Source organism: Quercus lobata, chromosome 5 (assembly GCF_001633185.2).
Source record: "Quercus lobata isolate SW786 chromosome 5, ValleyOak3.0 Primary Assembly, whole genome shotgun sequence".
Lineage (NCBI taxonomy): Eukaryota > Viridiplantae > Streptophyta > Magnoliopsida > Fagales > Fagaceae > Quercus > Quercus lobata.
This window is the reverse complement of record NC_044908.1, coordinates 13462931-13477230: the sequence shown is the minus strand read 5'-3', so window position 1 is coordinate 13477230 and position 14300 is coordinate 13462931. Positions and strand designations below refer to the sequence as shown.

Sequence of the window (14300 nt, the reverse complement as noted above, 5' to 3'; positions counted from 1 at the left end):
CTTGACCAAGTCGCGAGTTCCAGTCGCGAGATAACCGTATGGCCAGTTGTCCTGTTTTGTCCTGTAGTGCTCCAGCTAGCATGACTGTTCATCTTCCAGCATGCTTGGCACGTGTGCTGCTTTTGGCGGCTTGCAGCCGCGAGTCACCCGCGAGTCCCAGCCGCGAGTCTCTTTTTCTTGCACACTCTTGAGCAATCTTCACTCTATCTCACTCACTACCCTTACATCAAACCCACCTAAATACAGGGTTACTAAATGCTGAATTACAAGCAAATTTGGCACGGAATAAAAGCCAATTAGATGGTTGAATAAATTCAACCTTACAATCTCCCCCTTTGGCTATTCCGTGACAAAACCTAAAACAGACTCTAGACTTAACATGTGAGTTGGGAACAGTTGAACAAAACTCACTCACACCTAACTCTAGAAGCTGTGAAGCACTTGAATCATATGAACATAATACTCCTGAAACACAACAATACACCATGATCATTGTAAGCAGAAAATTATAAAATGCATATGAAACAGGCAATATGTGATCAAGCAAAGATGGAGTTATGAAACAAACCATGGCTTGATCAACCAAGTGAACACCACAAGGTAGTGATCACAGTGCTCATTCACACTTGGAATGAACACAAGGACATACAAGTTAACAAGCACAAGGCAAGACACTTGTATGTTCAACACTCAACCAATGCATAACTCACAAGGTATATGCATCTAGGAACAATCCTACAAGGGCACAAGAGTGACAGTACATAAACCAAAATGCAGAACATTTAGATTAAAGTACTGATTTCAACATAGCATAAAGGCTGCATTAAGCAAGGTACAAACCATAAAGCCTACAAACTATGCATAAAACATAAACCCTAAAAGCTTACAAAAGCACAAGGGTACAAACACTAAACATCCTGAATAACATCATCAAAATATATTAAAGTTTAAACCAAGAGTATATGATAAGAGTTAGAAACAACTATACACCAAAACACAGTGTAACAAAACAAAAAAAATAAATAGTACTCAAAACATAAACATATATAAACAAAGTCTTAGAGTTTGACAACTCCCCCTCAACACATTACTCCCCCTTAAGAGCTGCTTTTCTGCTTCTCAATCAATCATCAATGTCATTATCAACAGAAACATCTCCCCCTTTTTGACAGGAATGGCCAAAGGGTCAGTGTTCAGGCTGAGTGGTGAAGCTGTCAAGTTTTGCAGACAAAACATCAATCTGATCCTGCATAGCTCTCATCCTCTCAGAGTGCTCAGTCTGGACTTCTCTGATCCCATCAAGTCTTTCCAGAATGATTTGGAAAGCATCTGGAGGTGTATCTGAAGAAGTTGATGCTCTGGGTCTTTTGCCACTCCTCCTGGGTGTTGAGGTTGATGCATGCCCTGCTGCCTTCTGCTTCAGTCTCCATTGGGACACCTTCATCCTTCATCTTCTTCTCCTGGAAGCCTAACACTTATCCTTTTGCAGGTAAGCTTGTTAATTGCAGAAGGTGTGGACATGGGACTGATGTCTTGTGGGATAGGAACACCCTTCCTTCTAAAAATCCTCATTAGCAAACTGGGAAAGATCAATTTTGGCCTAGAGGTTGTTCTTGTCTCATCCACAATGGTGTCATATATGTGGGAACTTATGTCTATGAAGTTCTTTTCTTTGAGATCCATCAGAAAGATTGCTCTAACACAATTGATTGTAGTCAACTTCTTAATGGGATAGAGGTTAAACATCATGATGATTGTTAGACACCTCATGTCCACTGGAAAGGCAGTGGTATTCAAACATTTTCCTTCTCTCTGCCCACCTATCCTTTGTTGAACTGTTTCAATAGAGACACTCTTATCCTTGTAGTTGATAAACTCCTCATCTTCTAAACCTTCAAGTCCTAATGCATCATCTATGACATGAGCATCCAAAATGAATTCTTTACCCCTAACCCAGCAACTTAACTCAATCTCCTTTATCACAGCATTTGAGTAAAATTCCCTAATCAGGGGTTCACATACTACAGGGAAATCACTCAGAAGTTTTTCCCATCCTCTTCCTTCAAAACAGCTGGAAATAAAGGTTTGTCTCAAATCCTCCAAATCTACAAATCTTTCTTGAATAATTCCTGTACTCATGAAGTTATCCCTATATCTCTCAAAATGATGAACTAACCTAAATAGTTTAGAATCCATTTTCAATCTTTTGTCAGCCTTCTTTGCAGGAGTTTTCTTCTTAGGAGGTGATGGAGCCATCTGTGAACAATCAGAAGAGGCCACAACAGTATAGAGCCATATATGTGTAGAACAAGTCAGTCTCATGTAATTAACAAAGAGATTTCATCCATACAAATGAACTTGGAACATTTAAACACAAGCTACTTAGATCAAACACATGGATAAACAAGCCTAAGATAGGAAACACATATAATAGCATCAGGTATAGAAACTATCCCAAAGGCAGTTATAAGTCAATGAGACAGATAATGGAAAATGATATGGCTCAAAAACAGCATTGTGGAGCTCACATATGCTCCCAAAATATTTACACAATAGAGCATGCATATTTAGCACAGTAAAACACACACCCTCAAAAGGAACAATTTGAAACAACTCAAACAGCTCAAAGTTCAGATAAAATCAAAGAATCTCTTAGCTAATCACAGGATGAAGAGCAATAAGGGAACAACTAAAGAACAAATCATATTTTAGCAGCAGCATTCGCAAGTGAGGCAAGACCAAGGAGCAAAAAATCGAAACACAAACCCATTTCTAAATCACAAACATATGCGAAAAATCAAAGGGAAAAGCACAAAATCAAGTAGAAAATAGTGCAAAACTGAAAACCCATACCTGTGATTTGAAGATTTTGAGCTACAAGTATGCAACAATGGAGATTGGAGATGAGAGCACAGAGTGTATGGGAGGGATATAGTTTAGAGAGAAGATGAACAGTCACAAAAATTCGAGGGAAAACTGAAAAAGGTTTAAAAACTGCTCCTGTTTCTGTAAAACACGCGTTTTTCGCGACTTGATTAAGTCGCCACACAGTCGCCAGCTCAAGCCGCCAAAGCACTCAAGAACAAAAATTTGAAAAATTTTTCTAAGTGTTTTTCGCGACTGGAAGGTCTACCCGCGAGTGAGTCGCGAGCTGAGCCGCGAAAATCTCTGAGTGAACCTCGCGACTGGACCTTCCACCCGCGAATAAGTCGCCAAAAATGACCAGCGAAGATGCGACTAAGGCTCGCGACTTGACATACCCGCGACTGAGCCGCCAAAACAGGGCAAAAACTGGATTTTTGAAATTTTCAGATTTTTCAAACAAAATACTTTCCAAAAACACCTAAAATACTCAAAAATCTTTTTGTGCTTGAATTAACACAGATTGAGCATGTGAAAACACATTTCATCAAGTACAATCACACAAATGAATATGGCATTTATTGAACATAAACTTGTGTGTTGTGTGTGGATATCAACAATGAGATAGTCCTTAGTCTAATGTGAAGCTTCAATGATCAATTCAACCAAGACATACACAATTAGCACTAGATCATGTGACCCATCTCAATTATAGAAATATGTATATATGACCTCCCACAAAACTTGATAACATAATTTGGAGCTTTACATTTGACTCCACTTTCAATCATAACAATTGATCTTTTTGATCTTTTGAGTCAATCACCTCTCATTGTGAGAGTGATATATGATATTTCACTTTAATGAATAAGCCTTTGGCTTTTTGAATAAACATTCACTTCAATATAAGGTCGCTTACCCTTTTTCCTAGTCAAATACTAGAATGTGCGACAGGCTTTTGCAGCTCAATATCTCTTTTCATTTGGAGATTTACATTTGGTGAGCTCTTTTTAGCAAAACAAAAATAAAGAGTGGGAAGATATATAGACATAAGTCTATGCATGTCTCAAGATCAACAAAACCATTCACTAATCATTCATGACAAGTTTGAAGATCTATTTACAACAATCACATAGATTTCAAGATTTTTCCCACAGTGATATGAGTGCATGAAAACAAGCAATGCTCGAAAATGCACAAAGCCATTAGCACAAAGGTACAAGGCAAAACAAGTTTTGAGACAAAGACTCAACAATGTCAATCAAGCTTTTTGATTTTCTAATTTTTTATGTGATTTTTGGATTTTTGACACAAGAAACAAAAAGATTGATAAGACAAAAATAGAAATATGCACAAGTAGATAAAACAAACAACCAATCAGCAAAAACACAGCAAGCAAAACAAACAAACATTGTCACAAAGCATAGGAAGTATTAATGCATGGACATGTTGTAATGCTTATGCATGAGTACCCCTTTTCACCCACACGTCACTTGCGTTTGGGGTGATTTCCTTATAGGATTGGGTACGGGAGTTAGGGCTTTCAAACCTTCGTGAGAAGCTTTCCAAGCAGTTGGTGAATGCACCAATCATCTTCATCACGTTCATCATTCCGGGATCACCATTCTGATCTCTAGATTGATCTCCAGCCCAAATTCTTCTATCATTTCTAGGTCCTCCTGACCTTTGAGGAGTTGCACTATTCTTTGCTCTCAGCTTTTGGCAATTTGGTCGAGTATGCCCTTGAAGTCCGCAATAGTGGCACACATAAGTTCCTCTAGAACCTCTTTGTGGTCGTGGACGTGACTTGGCACGAGATTCAGACCTGCCTACAAACTGATTACGAGGATTTAACATCCGTTGGTTCACCAAATTCTTCTTCTCCTCCACCTCGAGCTTCTCACCAGTAAGGTTAGCTACAACTGGATCTTTGGCTTTTACAAACTTCACTTCTTTAGTGACATTTCCAGATGAACTACCTCCTCCGGTATATCCCAATCCGGATTTGTCTGAAAAGCTCTTTTGAGATGAGATAACATCATCTAGCTTCTTGGTGGTGACCCTCTCTACTTTAGCATTTGCTTGCACAACCTCACTCTCAAGAAATCTTACTTTTGTGTAAACTTCGGACAACTCACCATTCAGAGTTTCTATCTCACATTTGGCCTCCCTATATCGGATTAGGAGACTTTTGTAGTCCTCCTCAGCCTTCTTCATTTTTCTCACAGCAGCTTTGGCCACCCTTGTGTACTCCCCCGACTTCTCCAAGAGTGAGTTGTAATTCTCCTGAAGATGTGCTGTGCTTCCATCTTCTTCAGCATCCGATTCTTCAACAATTCCTAGTGATTCATCATCACTATGTTCTCCAAGGTCTCGCACAAGCAGATTCAACTCATCTGAAGACTCAACATGAGCAATAGTCATAAAAGCTGAATAGTTCCCCTCTCCATCACAGCTCTCTTCAGATTCTGACTCAGACGAATCCGAATCACTCAAGGTCGTGGTATACACTTTACCTTTTGATTTCAAATAATTGGGACATTCCTTCTTAAAGTGTCCATGCCCGTTACATTCGAAACAAGTGACACCTTGTGTAGGTTGGGATTCTTTTCCATCTTTCTTTTTGAATTCCCTTTTCTCCCTTCCAGAACTTTGGAATTTTCTTTTCTCATCAAATTTGCCATTATTTTTGAATTTCAAGAACTTTCTGAAATTTTTGACAAGGTAAGCAACATCTTTGTCAACCCCATCTTCTCCCGATGAGTCTTGATCTTCCACCTTCTCATTAATGGTCTTTAGAGCAAGAGATTTACTCTTCCATTGATTGGGCAGCGACATCTCATAAGTCTGTAGAGAACCAACCAGCTCCTGTACTTTGATGTCATCAAGGTCCTTGCTCTCTTCAATTGCTGTCACTTTAGCACGAAAACTTTCCGGCAATGATCGAAGGATCTTCCTTACAATCTTTGAGTCCTCCGTTTTCTCCCCCAAGTTGAACTTGCTGACAACTACTTCATTTAGCTTCCCATAGAAAGAGTCAAAGGACTCATCCTCACTCATTTTGAGCTCCTCAAACCGAGTGGTCAGCATTTGTAACTTGGTGTCTTTCACTTTCTTCGTGCCTTCATAGGTAGTTTCCAAGATCTCCTATGCTTCTTTGGCAACGGTAATATGAGAAATTCTGTGAAATTCATCTGGAGACACACCACAGAAAATAGCATTGAGTGCTTTACTGTTAGCATTAGATGCAGCAAGTGCTGCCTTATCCCATGTGGATTTGGCTGCCTCAGGTTTGGTCCAACCAATCTCAACAGCATCCCAAACGGATTCATCAATAGAACACAGAAAAGCTCTCATGCGAACCTTCCAAAAGGCATAATTACTACCATCAAAATATGGAGGTGCATTTAGGGATTGAGACCTATCCATCTCAAAAGGGAGTCAAGGATCACACAATGGTAATGAAACCAATAACAGTGTACCTGCTCTGATACCAATTGAAAGTTCAAAAACGTGTACAAAAACACCTTTGAACGTTTAGACCCCCAAATTACAATTTAACCAATTCAAGCAATATGTCAAACACTTAGTGTGCGGAAACTTAACACATGCTATAACACCAATTTGGTTAAAACCTATCTAAGCCATAACAAAATAAAATCCACAGCAGATAATTTAAAGGCAAAGATAGAGGAAGGAAGATGCAAACACAAAGACAACACGCGATGTGTTATCGAAGAGGAAACCGAAGCCCTCGGCGTAAAACCTCTCCGCCGCCCTCCAAGCGGTAATCAATCCACTAGAAAATACAGTTGGGATACAAGGACAGCAATAGACCCTCCAAACCTAATCTATCCAGTGCACCTAAGCCCTCCAAGCTTCTTGCTCCAACGAGGTTGCGCCGAACCTTTTTCTTTTCTAGCTTCCCGAATTCCGCTACTAGACCGTAGCATCAACCAATGAAGATTGGTTCCTTCCTAACTGCTTCCCAGAAATCCAAACAGCAGTCTCACAATGATGATGATGGTGAGAACCTGGTTTGGTATAATGCCTCTCAAGGATTTGACAATGGAGAGGAAGAGAGTTAAGGAATTTGAAGAGATTCTAAGGTAGAGATTGTGGGTGAAACAATCTGGTTTTTCTTTAGGGTTTCTCTCTCAAAATTCTCTCTGGAAGCTCTCTTTCAATCGTGGGTAAAAGTGGTATTTATACTGGAGTGGAGAGGAATGTGAAACGTCAGGTTTTTACAAAACAGGGGTGGCTCGCGGCTTGACCTCGCGGCTTGACCAAGTCGCGAGATCCAGTCGCGAGATAACCGTATGGCCAGTTGTTCTGTTTTGTCCTGTAGTACTCCAGCTAGCATGACTGTTCATCTTCTAGCATGCTTGGCACGTGTGCATCTTCTGGCGGCTTGCAGCCGCGAGTCACCCGCGAGTCCCAGCCGCGAGTCCCTGTTTTCTTGCACACTCTTGAGCAAACTTCACTCTATCTCACTCACTACCCTTACATCAAACCCACCGAAATACAGAGTTACTAAATGCTGAATTACAAGCAAATTTGGCACGGAATAAAACCAATTAGATGGTTGAATAAATTCAACCTTACATACAAAGCTTTCTTTCTTTTCTGTTTTTCTTTTTTTCTTTTTTTCGTGCTTATTCTTTCTTCAGTTTTTTACTTTTTCTTTACTTTTCTTCTTTTGATAGTATTTTTTTTCTTTTCTTTTAGCACGTGGTAAGTGTTTCTTTTCTCAAACAGTTGGTAGAGTTTTTTTATATATAAATAATTTTGGGTTCTTGAACTTCTTTTTTATTATTTTTTTAATGTATGAAATATAATTGTACAATTTTTTTTTTAATAAAACAATGCGTTACTTTTTGTTTTATTTAACAAGGACATAACTAGAAATTTATACCAACTTTAATTTCTATACTCTCATTTTTCTTTTCAACCCAAAAAATAAGTTTTTTGTCTCTCCATATTTCCATATTTCCAATTAAATATAAATGAGAGAAAACTATATCTTTTTTATCTTTCTATTTTTCTATTTCCTCTCCATTTTCTATCCTCCTGCTTTTTTACTCTTTCAACCAAATAGACTTTCGGTATAGGATTTTTTTACCATTATTTAAAATAATTTTTTTTATAAAAAAAACAATGCTTTTTTTATTAAGCTTGCCGTCTTTTAGAAGTTTATTGCCAACAGCCTTGTTTACTCTAAAATCCAAAAAAATAAAAGCAAAAACAAAATTTGAAAAGTCTTCAATGAATGCAAAATCACTAATGATGTTGTGCAACCAGTTGAGGGGACGATTACAAGAAATAATAAGAATAAAGAATTAAAAAGCCACACAGTTGATGCCCTACTGACCACGCAAAAAGAATTTAAAAGTGGCAACTCTACCTCACCTCGCTTTTAACTTTCCCACTGAATTGAATATGAATATCTATTACTTTGGAGTTTTCCTGTAATTTTTCCCTTTAGTTTTTCATGTAAATCTTTGTATTTTTGTGTAATTATACTTTTGCTGTACTTTCTGAAATTTATTCACATTTATATGAAATTTATTCACATTTATATAGAATATATTTTCCCCAACCCTTTGCTGTTTTGTTTTCTATATTGCATAAAAATATATTATTCATCCAAAAAGAAAGTTTTGCCAAACGAGATAAATATGCAGCATTTGATTAAGAAAGCTTGCTATCCATTATTTAGTATCAAAGCAGATGCATCTTGGGATCTTTATTGAAATTGAACATCGTAAACTAAATCCACACTTATTACAAGGAGGGAAAAAAAAAAAAAAAAAAAAAAACTGACTAATTCGAACATATACATTTGCAACCCACTTATACAATTGCAACTCGAGTACGACCATTTTCTTGTTCCACTGCGTCATGAGTCAAAGAAAATGCCTGAGAAGCTTCAAAACAAACTGATTGGAATTTCTGTTGGATCCAAATACATAACTGGCACACAGATTGATATACATGTAGCAACAATTCTGCTATTGATGCTGAAAAGCAAAGCAAAGCAATGCAAGATAGAAAATGAAGAATAAAACAGAGGAAATTCAGAGAACAGAAATGATTCCAAAGGAAATGAGAAATTCTGTCATTGCATAGATTTTTTTTTTTTTTTTTTTTGAGATTGATGTAATACAATCCCCAAATATATATACCCTAACTCCTTCCCCGTATAATGTGGGATGAAGTAACAAATTCTAATTCAACCATCCTAGATCACTGACACGTGTACAGACTCTACCCTTTCTTAGCTAACTTATGCTACATGCAGTTTAGCCTATTATGACTATACTACAGGTCGTTTACCAGCTGCTTTATCACCAGCTTCAGTAGCTCTGTCATCAGCCTTACTGTCTTGTGCTTGAACCTTTGCCTCAGCTTGTGTTAGTGCCTTTACAGATGCGAGCACTAGATTAGTTGCGTGGTATAGATACTCGTAAATTGGTTGGTGCCAGCGACGCAATATCTCAACAATTACAACTAGGATTATGCATAAATTAACTATGCACCACCATAAGTTAGAAATGAGTAGTCCAAAAAGTAGGCCACAAGTGAGAACTCCAGAACCCAGACTAGCGAGGCGCAATAGGGGAAGGTACTTTGAGTTACGAGGTTGTACAGTTATCCACGCAAATGCAATGCTGTGTACCACTGCAGCCATGACGAGAAGCACGATCTTTGCAAAATGTGTTTCAACTGGGGACAACTTCTTGGTTTGAAAGTGCAGTCCAACTAAGGCAGCAAGCAGTGTGATGAGAAAGGCGAAAGGTTGATGGAGTGCTTTGATCGAATGGAAATCTTCCTCACTAGCACATAAACAAAATTCTTTCACTTTTATTTTTACTTTTTCCAAAGTACAAGAAAATCAAAAATGCTACAAAACTTATGTAAATTTTACGGATTTGAAGTCTTAGATTTTTCTCCAAGTCAACCATAATGACTGCGATATCTATCAAGCCAACAGTTTAACATATTACTTTTTTCTACTCTTAATGCTTGAGATAATTTATGATAGTATGTCCTATTAAAATTTTAAGAAATATTCCCTTTTTATTTGACCGTTGGGTAGACCTTATTATATTTGATAGGAGAAGTTAAGTTGCACAAGTATATTTGATTATTTTGTTATGATAATAAAGGGTTATCATCAAGCGCGGATGTTATAAGTTAGAACTTTCTATTAAAAAAAAAAGTATATTTAATTATTCAGCAAAAAAAAATTAATTATCTTAGTCTAATGACAAAAAACTATCATTCAAAACGGACGTTATAAGTTGAAATTCTTAAAATATATATATATATATATATATATATATATATATATACACACACTTGTATATTCAGAAGAAAAAAAAAAGTATATTTGGTTGAAAGGGGTAATGACTAATGTTATCACCCTTGGGCTTTCGGCTTTTTGGGGGCGCTTTTGATATTTGGTTGTAGTTGGGTTCTCTCTTTGATCATTCTTACAATCTCCCTCGCATTCTCTTTCATCTCTATATTACAAGTCAAAATTAAGGATGGTAAAATACCACCAACCACATACCTCCAAGTCTCCAACCCACACTACAACTATAACAAGAGGATAGATATAATAGGCACCCTTGACCCAACCCAAATCCGACCCTTTGCCATTTCTAGTAACTATTTAAGACTTAAGACATTTGGCACCTGAGTATTAATAAAAAATTAAAAATTTGAAAGTCACAAACAAAAAAATATATTTAAATATATCAACCTGTGTGTATTTATTTTTAAACAAAATTAACAAATACCCTTAGAGAGTCCTAAATAATCATATACTTTCCTTTAATAATTCTTGATGGTATAAATAATCATATACTTTCCTTTAATAATTCTTTATGGTGTAACTTAAGAACAATATATTATGTACAATACATAAGTTTTTTTTTCCGCTGCTTTGCATGATATGATTGTTTTGTTTTAACCTAGACCTAAATAATAAACCTAAGTATTCATTTGGTTAATTAATAAGGTTAAACAATCTAGTTTACAAGGATCTAAAACCTTACAACATTAATTTCATAGTATTGTCCCACGTCCCAGCAGAAAACTTTCCTTCAAGCTCTGAGATATTGAAGCCCCAGTTTCCATCTTTAGGAGCCAAACCAGGTCTGATTGCTTCAGTGTTTAGCATCTCACACAATCCATACTCAATAGAGACCTGAAAATCGGGGAAAAAAAGAGATTCAAGAAGGTAGTTGATTAGCCAACAGTGATCCAATTACGTTTCTATGAAAAGTATCGGAAGCCCAGTAATTAAATAATTCATAGATAGAATTTCAACTTTCGAGTATAGCATGACTATAGAACAACTCTATGTTTAAACAGCTCATTTAGCAGCTTTTAATGATGTCTACATCAATAGACGAAACTCATCAAGCTATAATAAATTCTGAAAAAAATTGACTGGTAGACGTATTATGTTAGTATTCTCAAATTAAACTTATCGAATCAAATCCTTTACAAATCCATGTATAATTCCATCCATTGCACCCCCAGTAATCAAGCATAGTGAAAACGTGACAAGATAACGAAAAGGGAAGGGCTTGTGTCCAGTGAACTTTCACTGGACACGTCAGGATTCGGACACGTGTCCAAGAGTGGACACATATCCACAATCTAACGTGTCCATTGGTCCAATATTCAAGCCTTGGAAAAATAACAATGATGGTTCTAGTACCTGCCTTGCTACGCTATGTGTAATATTACTCTGTCTATTACAGAGCTGGTCATGAAGTCAGTGATCAACACCCAACTCTAAGTTCAAACCAATTATAACAAAACAAAACCAAAAAAAAAAAAAAAAATCAAATCTTTCTATCAAATCAAATAACTTGGTGTAAATACAATTTCTCACAAATACCAGATTTTACAATAAACTTTACCCATATTTTCCTTTTCCTTTTTTGGTTTACACCCAAAAAATAAATAAATAAATAACATCTATGCTTAAAAAAAACCACAATTATGCAACAAATAATCCTGATTATAATTCAATCAAGCATTAAAATCATAAATTAATTCATAATAAAGTAACCAAATTTTACACTAGCCGTCAACCTAAGCAACCTTCTTTCTTTTTCTTTCCTTTTTTTTTTTCTTTTTTTTGGGCGTTACAAACAAAACAAAATATATGGCACTAAACACATATTGTATTAAACTAAAAAATTCAATCTTGATCTTACAACATCAACAACTACTCAAATTAATCAAGTAAAAAACGTCACATCTAACCATCAAAAATATCAAAACGAAAAGGGTCTTGTGTTTTTAAGACAATTGTTAATAAATTATTTTAAGAAAGTTTTGTTGCCTACACTCATCGAAAATAAGTAAATATTAAAACCCATCAAAAAAAAATTAATTTCTAAAAATAATTTCTAAATCAATATATAGTCAAATATCAAATGAAAGTCATATATATATATATATATATATATATAACATCAACAACTACTCAAATTAATCAAATAAGAAAGTTGTGTCTAATCATCAAAAATATCAAAACTAAAATTTTTAATAAATTATTTTAAGAAAATTTTGATGCCACTTTTATTAGAAATAAGTAAATAACAAAACTCATAAAACAAATTAATTACTTTTTTTTCTTTCCTAATATAAAATTTCTAAAAAAGTTTTTCGAACTAATGCATTGTTAAAATAAAAGCATATGGCCATACAATCAAAATATCAAGTGAAAGATATATATATATATATATATATATATATATATATGACTTTACAAATTTTACATATATATTTATATTGAATGTAAATTTTAAAAATTTAATATTTAGATGGTATATTCTTACGATACTTATAAAATTTTGAAAAGATTAAAAATTAATTGTTATGTCATTAAATATATAAATGTTATAATTTTAAATTTTTATAATATAAAATAGTATATAAAAAACAAATTAAATGATCAAATAGTAAATAATATCTGATTTAATCCGTTAGATTTTCAAAATTCAAACTTAAAAAAGAAAATGATAAACTTCTTGTTCTATATATACGGGGAATGTGAAAAGACAGAAAAGACCTTGAGTTTGGAGGGATCGATGGTGACGTTGTCGACAGTGAGGTTGTTGGGATCACCGTGAAGGGCACTAAGAGCAGAGACGACTTGAGATGCGGTCTCGACGCGGCGGAGGAAAGGGGACACGAAGACCCGGTGGATAGGGAACCCGAATTGATTTCGGATCTTCCGACCGGGGCAAAAGGCCCGGATCCGACCCTCCTCGACGAGAAGTGGGTCCCACGGCCTCTCAGGTGTGGTCACCCACAATGGCTCGAAGTTGTCCTTGCGGTTTCCGTGACGCATTACGACAACGTTTTGGTGCTGCTGCTGTTGTTGCTGATGATGGTTTTCCTGGGATTCCGAGGACGGAGGCTCCATTTCTTATTTTTTTTCGAATTTCTTTCTTTTTTTGCTTTTGAGAGAGAGAGAGAGAGAGAGAGAGATGGGATTCGATCAATTGTGTTCGATCAATCTAAAATATTACAGTTATATAGGTAAAAGAAAAGGGGTATTAAAGGGATTTTATCTTCTTTTATCAAGAGGGGAAATTGCAAGGCAAGGGATTTTATCTTCTTTTCAATATCAAGAGGGGAAATTGCAAGAAAAGGGGTATTAGAGGGATTTTATCTTCTTTTCAAAAGGGATTTTATCTTCTTTTCAATATCAAGAGGGGAAATTGCAAGAAAAGGGGTATTATCAAGAGGGGAAATTGCAAGGCAAGGGATTTTATCTTCTTTTCAATATCAAGAGGGGAAATTGCAAGGCAATTTCCCCTCTTGATATTGAAAAGAAATAAAATCCCTTTAATACCCCTTTTCTTTTACCTATATAACTGTAATATTTTAGATTGTAATTTCAAAATCCCATCTCTACTATTGAAAAAAAGAAAAAACCCCTTTCCTTTTACCTATATATATAGCAATTTCTTCCTAGCCATCTAAAATGTTACTCAAAAAAGGAAATGGACTAGTGTCTTTTTGTCTTGCGCAATGATTTTTTTTTTTTTTTTTTTTGAGAATCCAGATGAAAGACCTGGGAACTTTATTTCACAAAAAAAAAAACTTAATGAACATCGTACAAAAGCAACGGGGCAATATTAGATGGCAAATCAGATAGCCAAACCTAAACCCCCCCTAACTGACTTTGCTTTCTTAGCAAGTGCATCTGCCACAGCATTACACTTACAATTAACAAAAGCAAATTCTACGAATTGAAAAACATCAAAGTGCATCCGAATATCGCCTAAGATATTGCCGAAACTGGCCATACAATCCGCACCATGAAGGAAAGCATTAATGATAACTGTAGAATCCCCTTTAACCACAACACGAGTGAGACCAAGCTCTAGAGCAAACTGAAC

General features: G+C 35.8%; 1 protein-coding gene across 1 annotated transcript; it reads right to left on the bottom strand.

The window, feature by feature from the left end:
• Nucleotides 1–9030: 9030 nt before the first annotated feature.
• On the bottom strand, nucleotides 9031–13377 carry LOC115992569. Its single transcript, XM_031116786.1, has 3 exons — nucleotides 12962–13377; nucleotides 10926–11077; nucleotides 9031–9698 (listed from the first exon to the last, which is right to left on the bottom strand). The coding sequence occupies exons 1-3, from the start codon at nucleotides 13316–13318 to the stop codon at nucleotides 9179–9181; spliced, it is 1029 nt and encodes a 342-aa protein (XP_030972646.1). The 5' UTR covers nucleotides 13319–13377; the 3' UTR covers nucleotides 9031–9178.
• Between the last annotated feature and the right edge of the window lie 923 nt (nucleotides 13378–14300).